Source organism: Rhamphochromis sp. 'chilingali', assembly GCF_963969265.1.
Source record: "Rhamphochromis sp. 'chilingali' genome assembly, chromosome: 7".
NCBI classification, from domain to species: domain Eukaryota; kingdom Metazoa; phylum Chordata; class Actinopteri; order Cichliformes; family Cichlidae; genus Rhamphochromis; species Rhamphochromis sp. 'chilingali'.
Window position 1 is genome coordinate 10,903,840 of NC_137934.1, and position 19,754 is coordinate 10,923,593.

Consider the following 19,754-nt stretch of genomic DNA (forward strand, 5'->3'; position numbering starts at 1 on the left):
TTGTAATGAAATAGAAAAGTGAGCTGAGCCACCATCAAAATTGGATCCTGCTTGGTTGTAATAAATGTACCTTAAATAATTTTTCTTCCTCATTCTCATGGTCAATTTAAACTTCAGAAAGTCCTTTTGACCATGTCCAAATGGCAATACGCATTCAGTTCCCACCTTGTGATTGGCTATTTAGATATTTACATTACTAAGCAGTTAAACTAGAGCACCTAATGTAGTGGCTGCTGAGCGTAAATTTACTGAAATTACTTCAGGTTGTGCCCAACAAATATATGAGGACAACAAAAAAACAACAACAGACACAGTTTTTTTTTTTTTAACATTTAATAGCCAATAAAAATATATTCCAGTTTATGTAATGGGAAAACATCCCAGCCAAAAAGAAAAAAAAAAAAAAGCCCATAGAAACATTTTAATATTCTGGTTACAGAAACAGTACAGATGAGTTTTGAATTAAAACAGCATCTGACAATATGCTGTAAAATCTTAAACTTTACATTCTGATATACCTTTAAATACATGCTGGTTATTTGTACAATTTTCTTCTTGAGTAAAAAAATAGGGAATAAAATCTTCCTCTTTTTTTTCCTGAATGATATTCTCTGCTTTTGCTGCTGCTGATGTTTCTGCCTGGTAGCTACTGTCCAGGCTGGCTATGAGTTTAACACGCACGTTAATTACCAACTAAAAACCCGGACTCTGAAAAAATGTAGGCAATTTAAGTGCCGAATGAGAAACAACTGAATGAGAAATATCACTTTACGTGGCAAAAGTAGTTTAACAGTATTGTGCAAATGCAATAAAACCTTTTAAATTTTATGTTCAATCTCCACCGGGTCTACAACAAACCTGAACAATTAACAATGTTGCTGTTGATGATTTAATTAACCAAATCTTCTAAGCTTCAGATTATTAAATCATATTAATAGACCACTCTAGGCTTCATTTGTTTAGAACCGTTTATCAGCTTAGGTGATATTTAATTTTCTGAAATCTCTTTACATAAAGCGAACACAAATTCCTTACTATGCGACGTAAACCAATCACCTTTATGCCACTTGATTTAAAACACAGGTATACCTCCAAACTAGTTCTCTGTGAGGTAGTGCAGGTTGTCAGGCTCCTGTAATTTTCTTGTCTTTTTAAGCTGGACTGACATTGACGTTTTCCTTCCTTTCCCTTTCCTTCAAACACATTATAATATTCAGAAAGTGCTGCAAAAAAAACCCCTTTTCTTTCCTTCACAATTTCAGCGATTGCCGGATAAAGTTATGCCGCAGGCTTGCTCGTCCACTTCAATATGCACCAGCTGACAACAGTTAGTTAACTAAAATTACAATGTAGACACTTATCACTGCTCGTGTCTGTTAAAAAGGATAGGAATAAAAGTCATCACGACAATGTAATAACAGATTTAAAAACCTGCTGGTGGTAAAATACACAAACCTGTTATGCCCAAGTAAAATAATAAGAGATTAAAATAATATCTGAAGATGTCTTTTAGCTCTAGACTAGGAAGACTTGTTTGTTAAAGGCTGGCTGGTGTGAGACAACTGACTGAAAGGAAATATTGCTACACTTACTGGAAAAGAAAGAGTATCAGAAACATCCTGGAAAACTGGAAGGTTTGCAGCATGTTTTGTTTTTGCTAAAGACTCAAAGGGTGAGGTCAAGGGTAAAATCTGTATTCAACAGACTAAACCAAATTTTTTTTGAACATGATGTTACTTGTGATAGCTTTGTGCAACAAGAGACTTGGCTTGGAGCAAACAGAGTCAGGCTTCCTAACGATAGAGTGCAGAGGAGGTACAGAGTGTGTGTTTAAGTACGTGTGTGTGTGATTTGGAATAGGAAGTGGTGCATCCATATGAGGTGTAAGAAGTAGCCTCCGGGAAGGGTGCGTGTGTAGAACGAGGGTGTGAAGCTGCATCAATACTTGTTGCTGGAGTCCTTAGCAAAGCGGCTGGCATAGGCTTCATAGATGGAGTCCAGGAATGAGCTGTCGTTCTGAAATACACAAGCAGGCAACTTCATACAAAATCCTCAAGTGTGTGTGTTTGTTTTTGCTTATTCTCTGTTTTTCTCTTTGCAAACAAAACAACTGCACTGATTTGGCTACAACGTGAGCACAACAACTGGACAGCGAGCCCCGTTGTGAAGCCATAATAGACCACAAACTTTAAGGAATAATCACCTGTATCAGATGCAGCAGTGTGGCTTGAAGCTGACTTCTGGAAAGGATTCTGACCTCCTCCTGCAGAGGGGGTCTGGGCACAGTTGAGGGTGTGTGGGAGCTCTCCTGACCAACTGCAGACAACCCACTGCTAGGCTTTGTCTGAGTGAACATACTCGGGGAAAGGAGCAGATTTGGGGCAACAGTGGCTGGTATCCTCTGAGGCGAGATCACCTACACAGACAGGGAGCACTGTACTGTTGCAGCTATCAAGTCACCAATTTAACTAGCATTTGCCATTTGCTCTGTTTATATAATTGATAAAATCAACTACTAACTGTTTACACTGGGCTTTACCTGTAACTGCAGCGCAGCTTTCTGACCTGCAGTGGCTACAGTTGGGTTTGGAATTGTGCCTAAAATCACGCATGCACCCTGGTTTTGGGCTGGCCCCAGGAATCGAGGAGCCAGTCCTGGACAGATCCGAGGTGGCTCACTAGAGGCCAGGCTCTGCTCCTGCTGGACCAACTGGAGCTTTTGGAGGAGCTCATGAGGTGACACCATACCTGGCACGTGAGACAATCCTGACGAGAAAGCACGAAGGTACCAAAAACAAGAATTACTTTTAATGAGCAGCTAAACAGGTGCACCTAATGAAGTGGTTGGTGAGTGCACTCTACAGTAAATCATTTCCAAAAGTGTGGATTTCCGTGCATTGTGCATGCATGTACATGTATGAGCTCCAGTCCTGTGGGAAACACTGCAATGGAACTTACTACAGATAATGTGTCTTGTAACTGGGAAAAAAAATAGTTCCTCTGCAGTTTCTTAATTTAACTACTGTTTATATGTAGTTTCAAATTATTGGAAAAACTGGTTAGAGCTTCAGTAACGATCGGCTTAAGTTTGTGCACAACACTAAAACCCTGCTAGTTAGCGACTGCAAACAATAAAAAACTTGAATACTATACCTTGTGAAGGTTGAATGACTTGATTACTGGTCACCTGAGATGACAACAAACCTGGTAAAGCAAGGAGAATCCCATTAAAACTATAGAAAAGTTATTCTTCCCATAGTTTATTAGCATTGTAATTATAAAAATGTATGTAGCACACTGATTCAGTACAGGGTTAGCTTGTTTGTTTGTGAACACTTAACACAAAAGATTTTCCCACCTGTTCCCTGTGCAGCTGGAGCAGTCTGGCTGTTTTGCTTAATTTCAGGTTGAGAATTGGACAAGCTGATAAACAGCTGCTGGCTTTGTTGTGCTTGAAGGTGAGAGCGTGACACAGAATTCACCATTACAGGCTGGGAGGAGAGATGAGGGTTCTGCTGTAGAGAGGAAGGGTTGGAGCAACAATTAGGGGCCGCAGAGGAGAAAGAGGTGGTGGGTAGAGGAGGTGGTTGGGTTTGGAAAAGTCTCCTGATTGGATCAGGATGAAGCTGATGCTGGTGATGGTGTTGTTGTTGCTGATGGTGGTAAAGATGATGGTGGTGGTGGTGATGCTCCAGCGGCACCCCGTTGTCACACAGCCGGTTCTCGGGGGACTCGGACACGGTCTGAAGCACCCCTCCCACAGTCCCGACACCTCTCTGTCCCTGCATGAGCTTTGCGATGGCCGGGCAGTGCTGCTGCTGGTGAGCGCTTGAGGGACTCTGCAACAAGCCAGAAACAACATTTGCTCCATCTTCCACAGCCTTGATTCCTCCATCAGAGGCCACATTTCTGCCAGAGTTCACTGTATCATCGTAGGTGAGTGTGCGAGCTACAGGCGGGCGAGATACTTTTCCCGCTGATGATCCCAGTGCTGGAGCATTTGCAAAAGGGTCAGAGTCAGGTTTAGTTGAACGTTGCTGAGAGCCAAACAGAGTAGCCAAAGAAAGAGACTTGGGCTCAGCACCTTCATTGTCCTAGATGAGAGAAGCACAGTAGAATAAGAAAGATGATGAGTTAGAGGCACAAACAGAAACAACACTAGCAGGGTTTTATACACAACAATGGAAGAAAACCATTACAAACTCTCTTTTGTACATGAAAAATGTGATTTTAACAGGGTTAAACTGGGTGTTCTACCTGAGTGTTTGGTTTAACGGGTATTGGTTTAATCAGGTGGGGGTTTCCATAAAGAACACTGCTGCCACCAATCTCCTTTGGCTCTGAGGTTGATTTTTCCTAAGACAGGTGCACAGAGAGAATAGACAAAGGACAGACAATTAACAAAATAAGTAAATAAATACATAAAAACTATATCACAAAAATTGCCAAAAAAGTAGATTACTATAAGTGACTAACTGAGGATCCTAGAAAATACTCCCTGCATCCTATAGGTCTAAATGAACAAATGTAAATGCAAAGATTATTAGGGCTTAGCTATTCCCAGCATTTTAATCTGTGTTGTTCTAATTGTTTTATTCTCTTCAAAATCCTACAGTGTGCACATACCTTATCATACTCTGTGCGGGCTTTGGTTAACATCTGGATGATGTCCACTCCCTTTGCTTCACCTTTTCCCCCTCCCCCTGCTCTTACTTCTCCTGGGGATAACCAACCACCCTGGGACTGAGCCAGGACCTGCTCCTGCTGGGTCAGACTGCACACATGAATAAAAGAGTCTTCTGTCAAGCTTTGGCAGCTGGTCCATAACTCATTAGTCATTTTTAAGCACACCAAATCTTGTTTTGAAGATCATCCAATTACAGTTACTTACATCTTCATCCTCTGGGCGATGCGCTGACAGTCCTCCTTATCATAGAACCAAATCCCATGGATTGCCACTGGGGAAGAAGACAGAATTGAACTTTTGAGCACATTACATTAACAAAAATCCAGCAAATTATTTGCAGTAATGACCCTGTTGAAAATCTAGTTAGCTTGGTGTAATAATAAAACTGTCTGCTCAGTCCAGGTCAGCAGACAACAAAATGAGTTTCCCAGACAATTGAATGAATGTGTAGCCATGCTGTAGCACAATTTTGCTGCAATGACGTCAGTGCAGACCTAACAGATAGATAAACTGTTTATTATTAGCCCTGGTGAGTATAACCCCAGGGTTTAAAATGAGTCATTTCCCAGCCAAGCCAATAGGAACAAAAGCCAGCGATGCAATTATACAATGAAACATGGGCCCCAGGAGTGCCCTGATCTACGTAAACACGGTCAGCAAGGGAGGAAAAAGACACTTGCCCAGTTTTGTAGATGGGATGAACTATTTTACAAAGTGATTAATTTTACTGTTTGCATTTGTGCTTTCTTTTGAAAAATTTATCGTTGTTGCATAACCACTTAATTGCAGCCACTAAGGAAGGGCTTAGAATTTTGCATGGAAAAAATTAATTTCCCGTGATGTTCTAAAGAAGCCCAGATCCTGAAGTCGTTGAACTTTTTCCTTTATCAACTTGGATGTTCAACCTGCATGACAAGTTTATCAAATGAGAAGACATGTGAGTGGAGGGCTCTAGCAATACTCATGGTGCTACTCTGCCCAAGACAAAAACAACTTTGCTGCTGTTTGTTGATGTCTGGGGAAGATCCCAATCCCCAAAAAGAAAAGAGGCAAAGAGTAAAAGATATGAGAGTAAATTAAGTACAGAGAAAAACTTAAGTAACGCAAAGATAAGTAAATAAGGTAAAAAAAAAAAAAAAAGAACAATCAGTGGGGTCTATACCATGACTAAGTTCTTATGTAATCCAATTGAATACAAGACACATTCCCACACACACACACACAGACATGAACAAAAATACACACCCACTTGGCTACAAATGGGGCTGGGTAAGGCATCGAGGTCAAAGTGGATGAGGGGAACAGACAGAGAGGGAGAGGCTGAGACACATACGTACACAGAGAGTTCAGTTGAGCCTGGGAAAATAAGCCCAGGACCAAATAAGTAACTGCAGTGGGAGGCTGACTGGTGGAGCCAGAGCCACTTAGTGCTCAGTGTGCTCACAGGGGATGAGACTATTCGACAGACGGAGAGAGACACGGTGAAAGTCTGACAGCTGGAAAATGGAGGAAAAATGAGCAAGATGAATGGAAAGAAGTGAAGTGTGTTACAGGGGAGATCGTTAAGCACATCAAAATAGAAACATGTCAGTGAATACTAAAAAGAACCTGTGACATTTCAGACATTAGACACTCCATTTGGCCAGCATGTTGCTCTCTCTCAGTCTCAAAGAAAGGGAGAAGAAGATAAGATAAAAGATGTGCATGTGCTTTTAAAATAGAAGACTTCCACACCAACAGGACCTGTAGAAACTATATCAACAAGATAGGAAAGAGAAAAAAAGAGTGAGGGCGATAGAGCGATACAGAGAGAGAGCGAGCGAGAGAGCCGAAAAGTGGTTGTGGCCATAAGGTTACAAATTCGAGAGGGAGAAAGAGAGAGCTCCACTCGACACTGGAAATTGAAAGAGAAAGACAGAGGGGTTTTTGAAATGTATGCCTCGAGCAAAGTACCAAACCAACTCGACCGGGAACTCCACTGAACGGCCACGTGGGACGACAACTTCAGCAGGACTACAACTTAAGCTTGAGACTGATATCAGGAAGAGTGACAGCTTCAAAAACCACCACAGACACAGCCTGTCTGTTACGGTTTGAACAAAATATATTGGAAACCCAGCAAAGCCTGTAAGTGATTCACAACTGAACCTGTGTGGTCCTTTGAAACCCTCTGCGCCTACGATATAGCAGCCCATCAGAAAGCACCAGCCTTTAGAAACTCTTCAACGGGACACTTTAAAAAAAAAAAGTCTTGTGTTTTATGTTTGAGAAACAACGCTTAAAGTTGACATTTCAGTTACTCTGTTACTGTGAGACTGTTTACCTTTAGTAGAGTCATAAATTCAGCCAAATTTACAAGCAGAAGTGATGACCAAGATAAATTTGGTACACTTTCACTGCAGTATGAGATCACCTTTGTGAAGGAAGTTCATAGTATCAGTCATGAGGAAGAGTAATAACATCCTTTTCGCCAGCGTTTAGTTTCCTGGAGGTTTTTCAGGAATTACGTGCTCCTGAAGTAAAGCAAACTGATGCTGTTGCATGAGAGGACATTTCAGGGAAAACTGGAGGAGGAGTAAATATTGACATTCACAGCTAGTAAAGTCTCGTATACCACTTCTGTTACACCTTCCTCTTGAGACTTAACTGCAAGGATGTTCAAATTGCTCTTCTGCATCTGAAACCCTCATAATAAAGAACTACTGGGAAACCTGTATGTGTACAACCTGATATTTACACAGCGCCATCAGTAGATCTGTGGTCCTAAAGAAGAAAAAGGAAGCGGAGCATCGCGTTTGGCATCTATTGGCCAGATAAGTAATTACTGGCACTGCTTTTTAATATCAGTTCTGAGCAATTTTTACGTTGTGGAGACAGAAAGAGGTAATATCATCATCGGACTGTGAGAACACTGAGAGATCATGCTGAGGGGCCTGTTTGAGAGGAAACCTAAACATGAGAGGCTGCAGGAGGAACCCGAAGTCAGATTTAGAGGATTGCTGGTGACAGAGAGAGACCTGGGATATCGATACATCCCACCTGGAGGTAAGAATCTCCATATAGCCATTGATGTACTTCTTAGATATATGACATACCAGACATACCAGTGGATTACATACCAGACGATCCGACCCACATCAGTGTTAAATCTAAGTGCTGATATTAGGGGTGGAAATGACTGATTAGGATGATGCTCACGACCTTTTACCTGTTTTATTTGTAGCACTTTGGTCAACATTGTTGGATGTAAAGTGCGTTATAAATAAAGATGCTATGCTATGCTATCACAGTACATCGATTTGTAATACACTAGAAGTCCACATTGCATGAAAGCATCTGTGCAACTGAAGAGAAAGAGTAAAAAGCACAGAAGTCAGGGTGTGTCAACTGTCATTATCATATCATTTTAACCGCACATCGATTCATCTTATTACCTCACTGATGTTTTTCCACCCACTGTGTTGAAACAGAAGTCTGTTAACTTCTCATCACCTAATCCTCATTCATTTGTTAACCACTGCCACAAAAAGTCATTAAAGCGCGACTCTGGTAAGTCAAATTTGTGAGTCCATTTGACATGCTTATGCATGATAATAAAAAGGCAGATTTTTGTTACCAGGGTACAGATAGTATAGTGCAAGAAAAAACAATACAATTTACTGCTGGACTGATAATGAGTTCTAACCAAAGCTGCAAGAAAGATTCGAAAATTTGTCAAAATCATAAAAATTAGATCATACAAGTTTTAGCTCTATATTGCTCATCAGCAACAACCAAAATTCACAAAAATCAGCTGAACAGCTGTATGTGAATAACGGGGCAACTGAACATTACAAGTGCAGATGCTAGACAGGACTCTAAATAGTCTTCCTTTTAATCATGTAGACTAAGATATGTGCCTGGATAAATAATGCCTTGCTTTGGGCAAATATCTCCTCCCTAAATATTGCCTTGTTCTTTGGTATATCTCCGTGCTTTATTTTTAGCATTGGTTGCCACTTTGTGCCAACGGTCATTCCAGGAAGTTACAGCAGCGCTGAGAGCAACATGTTTATCTAATGATAAGATTCCACGGCCCCGTCCACACAGAGGTCATGGCGCATTAGGACTGGCAGCATTACCAGCAGCTTATGATTCAGACAATGAAGAACCATTTACAGCAATATAAATTTTGGCCCTGTTTATGCAGTTTTCTGGAAGGACACCACACAAACACCATCATCCTGGAACCGCTCAGTGAATGTTGGCTTAGTCATGCTGAACTTGAGATGTTTTTCACAGCATCTGAGGTGCAGTTTGTGTGGTTGTTTTAATACCATTGTTTGTTTCTGCTACTATTGTTTTGCATAGCTCCTTTTCTGATGTTTTATCATCTTTATTCAATCATCGTAATCAAATAGAGTCATTAGGGTAGACCATTAGGTTTGCCATGTAACCACCGACTCTTTGAGTCATAACTCCTCCCCATAATTGCATTTTATCAGAGGAAACCATCATTAACTGTGTTTTGATTACTAGTTTTATATGCTGTTAAAGTTTGCTCCTTCCATGGATAAGCTTGTTAGCTCACTTTAGATTCATTCTCCATTACTGATGCTCTGACCACAGGCCAGCGTTATCACAGATCATCTTTAATGCACCCCGAGTGCATTTAAGGCTGGTGCAAAAGGTGTAATGAGGTCACTGAGCAAAGTTTATGCCAGACGCATCATTGCTCTGAGCCTTCAGGATGTTTAATAATGGCTTTGTGTCAGTAAGAAAAATGAAGCACTACAGTAAGAGGATCAAAGCAGGCACAAGGAATTCAGTGGTATCTAAACACAGCATTCCACCTGCCATTTACTAAGCCTGATGGAGGGAGACCGAGGCAGGGAGGGAGGTCTGTGTGTGCCAGCGACTTCTGAGTGTATGTATGTGTGTTTAGATTATCAGTGACAGTTGCAGCGTATCTAATCTCCGCTGGCTGATTTTGTAGTGCTGTCAGACTCTTGTCCCAGAGCCACACTCAACAATGTGTTTGTGTATGTGGGAGCCATATGTAGGTCTCGGAGTCAGCCTGATAAAATTCACTGGAGTACCTTAGCTTAGTTCCTTATATGGAATTACTAGTTCCTACTTTAATGAAGTGCATGCTGGACTCTTTGGGCACTTTTATCATGTCATCATCTTTTACATCGATATCTTGTGGATATCGATGCAGTTGTCTTTTTTTAGTGTAAACATTTCAAACGATACAGAGTCTTTGATAGTCTTTGAATTGACTAATCTTCAGAAGTTTAGGTAAAATACTTTACTTCCCCTTTTGGTGTGATGGTAAAAACACTAGCAGTAAGAAAGCACAGTTCACATGGCATTAAATCACTGCAGTGTATTCAGTCAGTCAGTTTCTCCTTACATCGTGCGTTGCGGTAAAGCAGGAACGGGTCCTGGAGCTGGAAGTCCAGGTCTTTGGTGAGTGGCTCTGTCAGATTCTGCATGCTGAGCCGGTTCATAATGGTAAAACCATGCCTAGGAGAGGCCAACCTGAAATTTGAAGACAGCAGAATATAGTGTCATATTCTATGTAGTCCTGTGGAAAAACTAAGTATGTCACGTAGCTTGCAGAACCACTGTCAGCAGTAATAATAATTTCACTGTCTCACTTTATCAGTCTCTCAAATCATTGTGGAGGAATTTTGGCCCACTCTGCTTTACAGTGGAGCTTCTTTTCATTGAGGTTTCCAGGCATTCATTTATGTGCAGCTCTCTTAAGGTTCCACCACAGAATTTCAGTCATGTTGAGGTTGAGGTCTGGACTTTGACTGGGTCACTGCACCATCTTCATTAGTTTCTTTTTCAGTCATTCTGTTGCAGATTTACTGCTATGCTTGGGATTATTGTCATCTTGCGTGACCCAATTTCAGCCAAGCATTAGATGTCAAACAGATGGCCCCAGATCTGATCCTCATGGTGGGCTCAATTACGACAAGGTATCCAGGTCCTGTCACTGCAAAACAAGCCTAAATCATCAACCCTCCACCACCGTGCTCGGCAGCTGGTATGATGCGTTTGTTCTGATATGCTGAGTTTGGTTTTCTCAGCTCTGTGCATCTCCACTTTTGCCTCATCTCTCAAAAGGACAGGATTCTTGTGGTTTATTCAGATGCAGCTTTGCAAACCTAAGCTGTGCTGCTATGTTCTGTTAAAAGAAAAGAGGCTTTCTCTTGGTAACCTTGCAGTTTCCCTGAGCATTGCTGCACCGCCAAAACTTTTGCTTTTGTAGAGGTCACGTTATATATTATTATAGTTTTGTATATTATCAAACTCAGTTCAGTTTTGTTACGTCCCGTTCATGCCAGCTTAACAGTTTGTAATTTAGTAAATGTGTCACAAATGACAATGATTAACAGTGTTAATATTTTCATTACCTTGTATATATAAAAAGAGTACCTTCCACTTCTGTCTTCTCCTTAAAACAAATAAGACAACATTAAAGCAACTCCATGTCATAATTGCTCAACCTTATCTCTGTTGATATTAACTTGTGCACCAGCTCGCTATTCTTTCAAAAAGAAGTCCAGTATTTCGACTTTTTGTAGGTGACGAAATAGTCAAAATAGCACATTTCAGGGAACTCTCCAAATATAATGTGAAGTAAAACATAACATAGCAACAACAATTTTTATTTTTATGGAAAATAACGTTAATAACAATAGTCTCTTACTCCTATAAGCTGAGTTAGTTTCAATCTGTCAAAGCGCGCCGAACGGGCAGTGACAAAGCTAAGTTAGCACATGATACATTCACCAACCCTCCGGCTTACCCACTCATTTGTCCTGTTGTTGTAAGTATACAGGGCAACTTGGCTCGCCAGGTCCACAATGTTATTGATGTATGGGTCTTGTCGCTGCAAAGCAGCCAGACTTATATCCAGTCCTTTAGCGGCAAGAGAGCTACTGCTACCTGCTGAAGTCGCTGTCATTGTTCCCTATGGAGACGCTAGCTTGTCAACTAGCTTTAACGGCTACCGACTCACAGTAAGAAGAGGTAAAATCCAAACAAACGGAAAGGAAAAGGGAGATAAATCGATGGCTGCACAGTATTCTATTTTTCAAGTTAAAAATTGATAGTTAAAAAACTAAGTCAAGCGCTCCCTAGCTCTAACTGCTACGAGTGAGTTTGAAAATGGCCATATTTCACCGAGATTGTAAACAACGAAGACGTGAGTAGTTGCGCAGCAGCTGCCGATTTCAGCCTTGACAATCAACGTCGAGAAATCGATGGAGCTGTCCTGCAGTCAACTGCACTGAATTTCCTATATATTTCCTTATACAAACCGTCCATGATTATATCAGTATGTACATTATGCTCTCTAGCTGCAGGTAGCATTCATTTAATTATATCTCTGTCATCAGTACAGACTATACTGACGTCAGATGAGGTAATGTTATATCAAAAGGGCTTGCTAAATTATTTATATTGTCTATATATAATAATGGTATTGTTATGTAGTGTGCGTGTGCGTGTGTGTGTGTGTGTGTGTGTGTGTGTGTGTGTGTGTGTGTGTGTGTGTGTGTGTGTGTGTGTGTGTGTGACAGAAAGAAATTATATTTTGCTGTACACTGAGAGTTCATTAGTATTTTTTTTTTAATTTAAAGCTATCTTGTTTCATGCTACATTAATTGTGTGTGTGTCCTAAAAGTAAGCAGCTGACGTTTCTCTTTTATCATTCACCTTTCTGTTAAGTAGGGTATATTTCAGTGATGATTACTGATGGCACCATATCCTCTCTAACACCACCCTTCAAATGCACTAGGAGGCGCCAAAGGGATGGCTAAATCGGGCATCCATCCTTTCCCATTTCATCGCAAGAGCTGGACTTGATCTAAATGCAAAGGAAGAATACAAACAGGCGTATTTGTAAGAAGGCTTACATTGCAAATATATTTAATGTCTTGTTGTCTACATAAAAAGAAGAGTAGACACAAGCAGTCAAAAGCAAAACCACTTATATTCTAAAATGGACATCTATCCATCTTAAAAGATTTCCGTTTCATAAGAAAATAACCTCTGTCTCAGTGTCGAGATAGATTTTTCTTAATTGCATTTTTTTTCTGGTTCTGAGTCACATCAGGAGTTTTTCAGCCATTTGTGCTCAATAAGGAGTGATAAAGAGGAGAGAAGAAGGGCAAAGGCTGCCTTTTCTTGAAAGTCTTTTAGTGTCTTGTTGGACCCAGTTAAGATAGCCTACTTAGTGAAGTTTTACAAAGTTGACAGTTACAGTGAACATTTGTCAGGCATTTTAAAAGGATTTCATTTTTTTTATCCCACTGTTATGCAAAAATCTTTTTCCCCTTATTCCTAGGTCATTTCAAACTGTTTCTTCTTCTTTTTGGTTTACATTATCTACCAGCTCTAGGCTTCAGAAATGAGACACATCCTGCCTGAAATTAATACTCAAGGACAGGACAGTAACTGATACAGGAACAGGACTTTCAGGACTGTAAGTTCTTGAAATTCATCTCAGCAATTGCCATATCAGACAATATCACCTGACAATGATTCTCTATATTCAGTTCAACACATTCTGTTCTGTTTCAAGGGTGCTTGAGCAGGCATAGCAAACTCTTCAAGTGAACATATGAGCCCGGTCTCATTCCTCTTCTTCCTTCTGATAGTGATTGCACAAGACGTAATGCTCTGACTTGAAATCACAGAGAAGCTCTTCATCACTAAATTACTGTTTAGCTTTATATAGGCACTTCTTCTCATTAGTGTAACAGTGGTACGCTAACAGTTGCTTCAGTAATTAAACCTGGCACAAGTCTGACTTGTAAAATCAAGAGCTGTATCAGAGTGTCCTTGAGAAAAACAATTAAAAAAAAGAAAAACATTCAGCTATTCACTCAGCCCAAGAAACACTGGATAAAAATATCTGCTTCAGATGTTTTAAGGTGAAGGGTTCACCACGCCAAGGCTGTACACAAATCCTTCTCTTAAATATGAATGAAACACTTCCAGGTCAGGCCAAGACACGCATGTCTCCATTAAGATGAAAATAACCTCCTGGTGATTTAGCATGAGCCTATTTGTCAGAGATTTAGTGCTGTGTGTGTTTCAAGGCGCACATGCACGTCTGTCGGAGTGTTATTTATCTGTTTGTTCAGGGTGTGAGTTAGTAAATGATGAGGCTAATGACTTATCCATCAGCAGGTCAATACTGCCGATAATCAGTCAAGACTGAATAGATGTCTTTAGTGGTGGACTAGTGGGGACACACCATGAGATGCTCATGATTGGCTCCCAGGCAGAAATGATGCATGGATTTATCTGGTGGACAGAGTGTTGGAATAGCAAGATTTGGATAAGCATTGTTTTCTGGGGTGTTGTGTTTCTATATGCCCACTGTGCTATACTGTACTAGACACATTGAAAGATTATTTTATATATTAAAGGAAATGCAAACTGATGTGTGCTGAAAAGAAAAAAATAGTAACATCATGTAAAACACTGTTATATGTACATATTTAAAAGTACTAAAAGTACTCATGTAAAAATAAATACACCTTATTATTCAATAGTTTGTAGAACCCCCTTCAGCACCAAAAACTCCTGTAATCATTTCCTGTAGGACCTTACAGGCTCTCACATCATTGTAGAAGAATTTTGGCTTCTTTACAATGTTGCTTCATTTCATTGAGGTTTGCAGGCATTTGTTTATGCACAGCTGTCTTAAGGTCCCACCACAGTATTTCAATCAGGCTGAAGTCTGGACTTCGGCTGGGTCATTGCCACACCTAGATACTTTTATTTTCCAGCCATTCTGTTGTAGATTTGCTGGTGCACTTGGCATCGTCCTGTTGCACGACCCGATTTCAGCCAAGCTTTAGCTGTCAGACTGATGGCCTCACATTTGACTCGAGAATGCTTTGGTATAAGCTGGCTGCTACTTATTTTCTTGATTCCCGTGAAAGCAGTGGGGAAACCTGCAGCCAGCTGAGACTGAAGAAGTCACTTTGATGAGTGTCGAAACGGTTCTCCCACTGAAAACGCTACGTCCAGATGAACAGAATCAACCTTTGGAGATTTACTTACCTGGATGATTGAGAATGCATCAAGATGAGAGCGTACTTTGTTTTTCACAAGTCTGCATAGAGTCCAGTGAAAACGTTCTTTGTCATGTGACTGTATCATTTATTACTTTAAGGGAATATCTTTGTAGGTGAGATAATGACCACAATGACTGAATGAGCCTTCCTACATTGTTCAATCTGGGACTATCTTCAGCCATACATCTAGATACTGGTAGACATTACATTTTTCTTCTAGGTCCTCATTAGACTTTAAATATAAAAACTTGAGTTTATACAGTACCATGCAAAAGTCTTGAATCACCACTCATTTATTTATATTTTTCCATGAAAATTAGTGCAGTGATTTACTGAAACAGGTGCAAACTTACATAGCAATATAGTATGTACGGCAATAACAGTGTGAACAATTCAAATGAGTTTTAAAGGAAGTGTTTGAGCACCTTTATTCTCCAGTACAGCCTGAACTTTCTTAGGCATGCTTTCTTAGATCTTCTTTAAGTAGTCTTCAGGAATAGTTCTCCAGGCTTCTTGAAGGAAATCCAAGGCTCTTCTTGGGATTTTGGCTGGTTTTCTTCTTGTTTTTTGTCCAGATGATCCCACAATGCTTCAGTAATGTTGAAGTCTAGGCTCTGGGGCACTTGTCCATGACTGTGTTAATTGTGTTTCATCTTGTTTTTCTGTCCAGGTATACTTTAGTGGCAGAGCAGGTCATACTACTAGTCTCTCCAGTCTGCATGCCAAAATATCCTTGGGCAAGATACAGAACCCGAAGTTGCTCTTCATCTTTCATGTCTTGTGTCAGAGTTTTTCCCCCCTATTTCTTTCTTTTACATGACTTTCAGATACATTTTTAAATAATTTTTAGCTCTTCCACTTGTTGTGTCCTCTGTGTGTCCTGTTTCCACATATTTGTTAAAGACCATACTGGGATATACCAAATGTTTAGCTAACAACTCTTGGGAATCACCTTGTTGGTAAAAAAAAAAAAAGAGTGGTTATTTTATGCCTTGTTATCTTTGGGGTCTGAATGTGTAAACACAGCACTGGATCATCTCTTGAGTTTGGTGCATGTTTTTTTTTCTCTAAGTTTTGCGTGAATGATTCATAGGTCAACTTTAAGTAACTTAAACTAAACAAACAAAAAAAAACCCAACTCCTCTGAAAATGGTCTGGTACAAAGAATGGACTACAAATGAGTGAAAAGGGGGCCAATGTTTGTGTTTATCTGAAAGGGACTCTCAAGCTCAGTATCCATTTTCTTTTCTTTCTTTTTAAGATAAAAAAAAATTAATGTTATTAAGAGATAATAAACCAGATGCTTTTTTTTCTGTTTTTAAGGGGCAATGTTAAAAGTACACATTTTTTGATTGGTAATAAAAATAAAAACTTTCATCCAAAGTTTTGCATCTTTCTCTGTTCACCAGGGGATTCCCCTTTGATTGACCAGCAGGTTGTTGGTTTCCCACATGGGATACTAGCGTTTGAATGTTTGCCTGTACAGAGATTCCCAGAGACCAACTGGGCTTTAGACTCGCACACACATTTGCACATACAAAGGGCCTGGGCCCACAAATATAGAACAGTCATAAATAGAACTGGTATTCCATGTGCAGGCTGCATTACTGAGGACATTTGTGTATGTGTGTTTGTGCGTCCCCTGGGCAGAATTGTCTGTTCCCACGACCTGCCCTCCATCCGTTCTTCCTTCTCTCACTCATTCCCTTCCTCCCGTCTTCCATTCACTGGCCAGCATAATCAAACAGAAGCTGGTCTGGCTCAAAAATGAAGAATAAGATGCATCTCACAGTCCATCTGTGACACAACCAGTGCAGTAATGTTTAAGCAGCCATCTACAGCAGTGGGAATTTGCTGTTTTGTAGTGATTTCTACCTTCTTGAGAATTTCAGAGGCAGATATTTTTCTCCATAACGTTTATTTGACATTTATGTTATATTTAAATAATAGGAAGAGGATAAACTGGTATAAATACAACTTTCTAGCCTGCTAACTCTCAACAGACATAAATAAATAAATTAAAAAAGCTGTGAAAGTAGTTAGAATCGCATCTTTATCATGTGACTCTTTAGAGAGGCCCTGTTGCTGGCCTGTTGGCTAGGAGCAACCACCCAATCACATCACCTTGACCAGCTTCATTGTTAAAATTCTAAATTTCTACTTAAACATAAGTATTAACTTTTGAATAATATGGTGATATTGTAGTCAACTGAGGCATATATTTTCTGCAGACAAAGTTCTTACTCACTGCTGAGATGCTATTTTATAATAACCTCTGTAATAAATTCTGGTATTATTTCATTTCATTCACCAGCGCAGGCATTCAACAGTCTGCAATTTCCGTCAAAATACAGTATATTAATATAACATATGATTCACAAAACACTATATATTCCTCTAAAAAACACAATTCAGTTGTCAGATGTCATCAATAGAATCGTTTATCACTCTTCTCCCTGTCTTTACTATGTCTGCAGTGACACATGTAGACAAAAAGCTTTATTCTATTACAGAATGGGTGGGTGGTGATTTTGTGCTATGGCACTGAACAAATGAATACAGGCTGGGTTGAGTCATCAGATTCACCTCCTGATTATAGCCTGCAGTGAGAATGACATGAGGCCTGCACATTGTGAAGTTTGTATTCAGTGTCAAGAAACAATTACATGGGCTGGCCAGTGCCATGAATAGAATCAAGAGTACCTTCAGTACTTTCTGATGTATTATTGAACCTAAGTATTATGTTTGTGGAGGTTTCTATAAGGCCTTCGTGCACATTTGATGTCTAATTATCATCCTCTAATTTGAAATGTTCAGATGCAGTTTTTTGTCTTCTGAATTTATTCGCTAAATAAAGGCACTCAAGGTTCTTTATAAGCCTGAGATAGCTTGTTTTATCTTTTTTATATCAAGCTGCCTGTGGACAGCTTTTAAGAAGCCAGCTCAATTTAAGAACTGACATGTTATTTGCGCAAGAAGCTCTATCCCAAAGCCTCTGTGAGCTATAAGCGAAGCTGACTCTGTGCCATGGAAGCCTGGTCAGAAGCTATTTAGTTAAGAGCTGATGTTGTTGACTTTGTTTGACATTTTACTCTCAAATGAGCTTCAATTCTTTGTTGTATTACCTAAGAAAGTGAGCCCATGTCTCCAGAAAATGGCTTTGCGTGCCTCAGGGGCCAGGACAAATTTGTTTCTGGCCATGGAGCACAATGTCAAAGCCTGCTTCACTGTCCTGATAGCAAAGGAGAGCGAGAGAGAGACAGAGAAAGAAAGAGAATGAGAGAGAAACATAATTACATTCCCCCCCAAAATCATTTTATTGCCCTCTAGATAAAAAGGTTCACAGTCAGTCCTTGAGCATTGACCTTCCTGAGCCCGTCTACTTTATGAGATTTGAGTTTGCATTTACACAGCATCCGAGGATCTAACAAATCAACTTCCCTGCGGTTTCTTCCTGCTTAAGAGAGCCATGAAAAGATCAGAGCTTGAGTCATAAAAGAGTTGGAAAAACCAGATATTTGGTGTGTGTGTAAACACAACGTTAGCCAAAGAAAAGAATGGGGTTGAAACAGTCCAGATGTGTGGGCACTACGGACAAATCAGATGTACACATAACTTCTCGGATCTCTGTTTGTTCCTGCAGAAATGAAAGTCTTTGTAGGGCTCAAGCCTGCCATGGATCATTATCCCGCTTTATTTCCCTTCTCTCACACACACGCAGGCACACTTTCCCCTTCTTCTTCTTCCCTGTGCTCTCTCCCTCTCTTCCTGTCTGCAACACACACTCTCACAGGTTTCAGCACCTTTCTTTCATTGAGCCCTCTGTTCCCAAATATTTTGCATTTTGTGGGCCCTCCTCTCCTTTCACCACCCACACACTTCATCATCATCATCTTTGTCTTCCTCCTCACCATCCTCATCCTCATCTGGATACCAGCCGCCAGTTCCACACTATTGCATATACAGTCTCCCTCCTTCTTTCGCTCTCTCCTCTCTCTCTCCCTCTCTCTCTGGCACACACACACAGGCACACACACATCTGGAAACAGTCAAAGCGTCTACATGCACTGGGAGGGGGGCTACCTCTCGCTCTCTCTCTTTCTCTCGCTCTCTTTCTCACTCTCTCTCGGTATCACTGCAGAGCTGAGCCGCAGAGGCAGCAGAGGCAGAGAGAAGAGAGAGTTCTAACTCCCAATCAGTAAGACACAGGCAGACAGGCACACAGACTGACTGACAGACACACTGCCGGACCATCATGGACTGGATCAAGACAGAGAAACCCGCCTCCGGATGAGACAGGACGGCCTGGCTTCTGTTTTTGGGGGGACTCTGCTAAAGATTCGTGGAATAACCGACAACCTTTTGGGAGATTTAACCCCGTGCTTCCCGTGATGGAATATTTACGCTCTTCTCGTTTTCTAATTTTTCTCCTCTTCTCTTCCTCCTCCTTTTCTTCATCCATCACTTCCACCTCCCGTGCTTCATTCTCTCACATTTTGACACGCTGTTGAAGATGCGCCCGAATGCGTCTTTTGCGCACTTCCATTGCGACCGTCACTGACAGCGCCCGTTTTTTATAACATTTTCAATTGCTTTCTTTCTTTCTTTTTTGTATACATTTATTAAAAACACGAGAGAGGGGAGGAAGAAAGAGAAAGAGAGAGAGAGAGGTGTGAATTGAATTGAACGCGGTGCTGGTCTCATGTTTCTTGCCTAGGGCCCGGATGTACCGAGGGATGCACCGGTGCGTTTTCCCAGCCGGTTCCGCCGAAAGCTCCCTCTTTTTTCTCGCCTTCACCTCCATCATGGGGATTAGGTAATATTCACTCCATCGGAAGAAACCCTCCCCATAAACAAAAACAACGGAATACCCAAAACTGTCCGTGTCAGACAGTTATTTCTTCTTTCCTCCCCTCTTCTTTAATTTCTTTATTTTTTGGGGGCTTTCCCCCCTTCTTGTTATTTTCCTCTCCAGCTTT

The 19,754-nt window shown here is 40.7% G+C and overlaps 2 protein-coding genes across 5 annotated transcripts in view; one reads left to right on the forward strand and one right to left on the reverse strand.

Annotated features, from left to right (window-relative positions):
• Positions 1–341: 341 nt before the first annotated feature.
• Positions 342–11,891, reverse strand: dcp1b (decapping mRNA 1B). 4 transcript variants are annotated; one of them, XM_080886831.1, is made up of 12 exons: positions 11,490–11,891; positions 11,095–11,135; positions 10,083–10,210; positions 4,892–4,958; positions 4,627–4,774; positions 4,258–4,356; positions 3,969–4,094; positions 3,359–3,839; positions 3,154–3,204; positions 2,540–2,766; positions 2,204–2,416; positions 342–2,016 (listed from the first exon to the last, which is right to left on the reverse strand). In XM_080886831.1, the coding sequence occupies exons 1-12, from the start codon at positions 11,646–11,648 to the stop codon at positions 1,939–1,941; spliced, it is 1,818 nt and encodes a 605-aa protein (XP_080742957.1). In that variant the 5' UTR covers positions 11,649–11,891; the 3' UTR covers positions 342–1,938. The 4 variants fall into 4 exon arrangements, with proteins under 4 accessions (XP_080742957.1, XP_080742956.1, XP_080742955.1 ...); XM_080886830.1 differs by having other exon boundaries at positions 3,359–4,094; positions 11,095–11,132; XM_080886829.1 differs by having other exon boundaries at positions 3,359–4,094.
• The window catches only part of cacna1c (calcium channel, voltage-dependent, L type, alpha 1C subunit), a 227,371-nt gene continuing 212,586 nt past the window's right edge, over positions 4,970–19,754 (forward strand). The window contains exon 1 of the mRNA XM_080886828.1: positions 4,970–7,732. Coding sequence (XP_080742954.1) covers positions 7,609–7,732 — 124 coding nt within the window. The 5' untranslated portion in view covers positions 4,970–7,608. The remainder of the gene's footprint in view (positions 7,733–19,754) is intronic.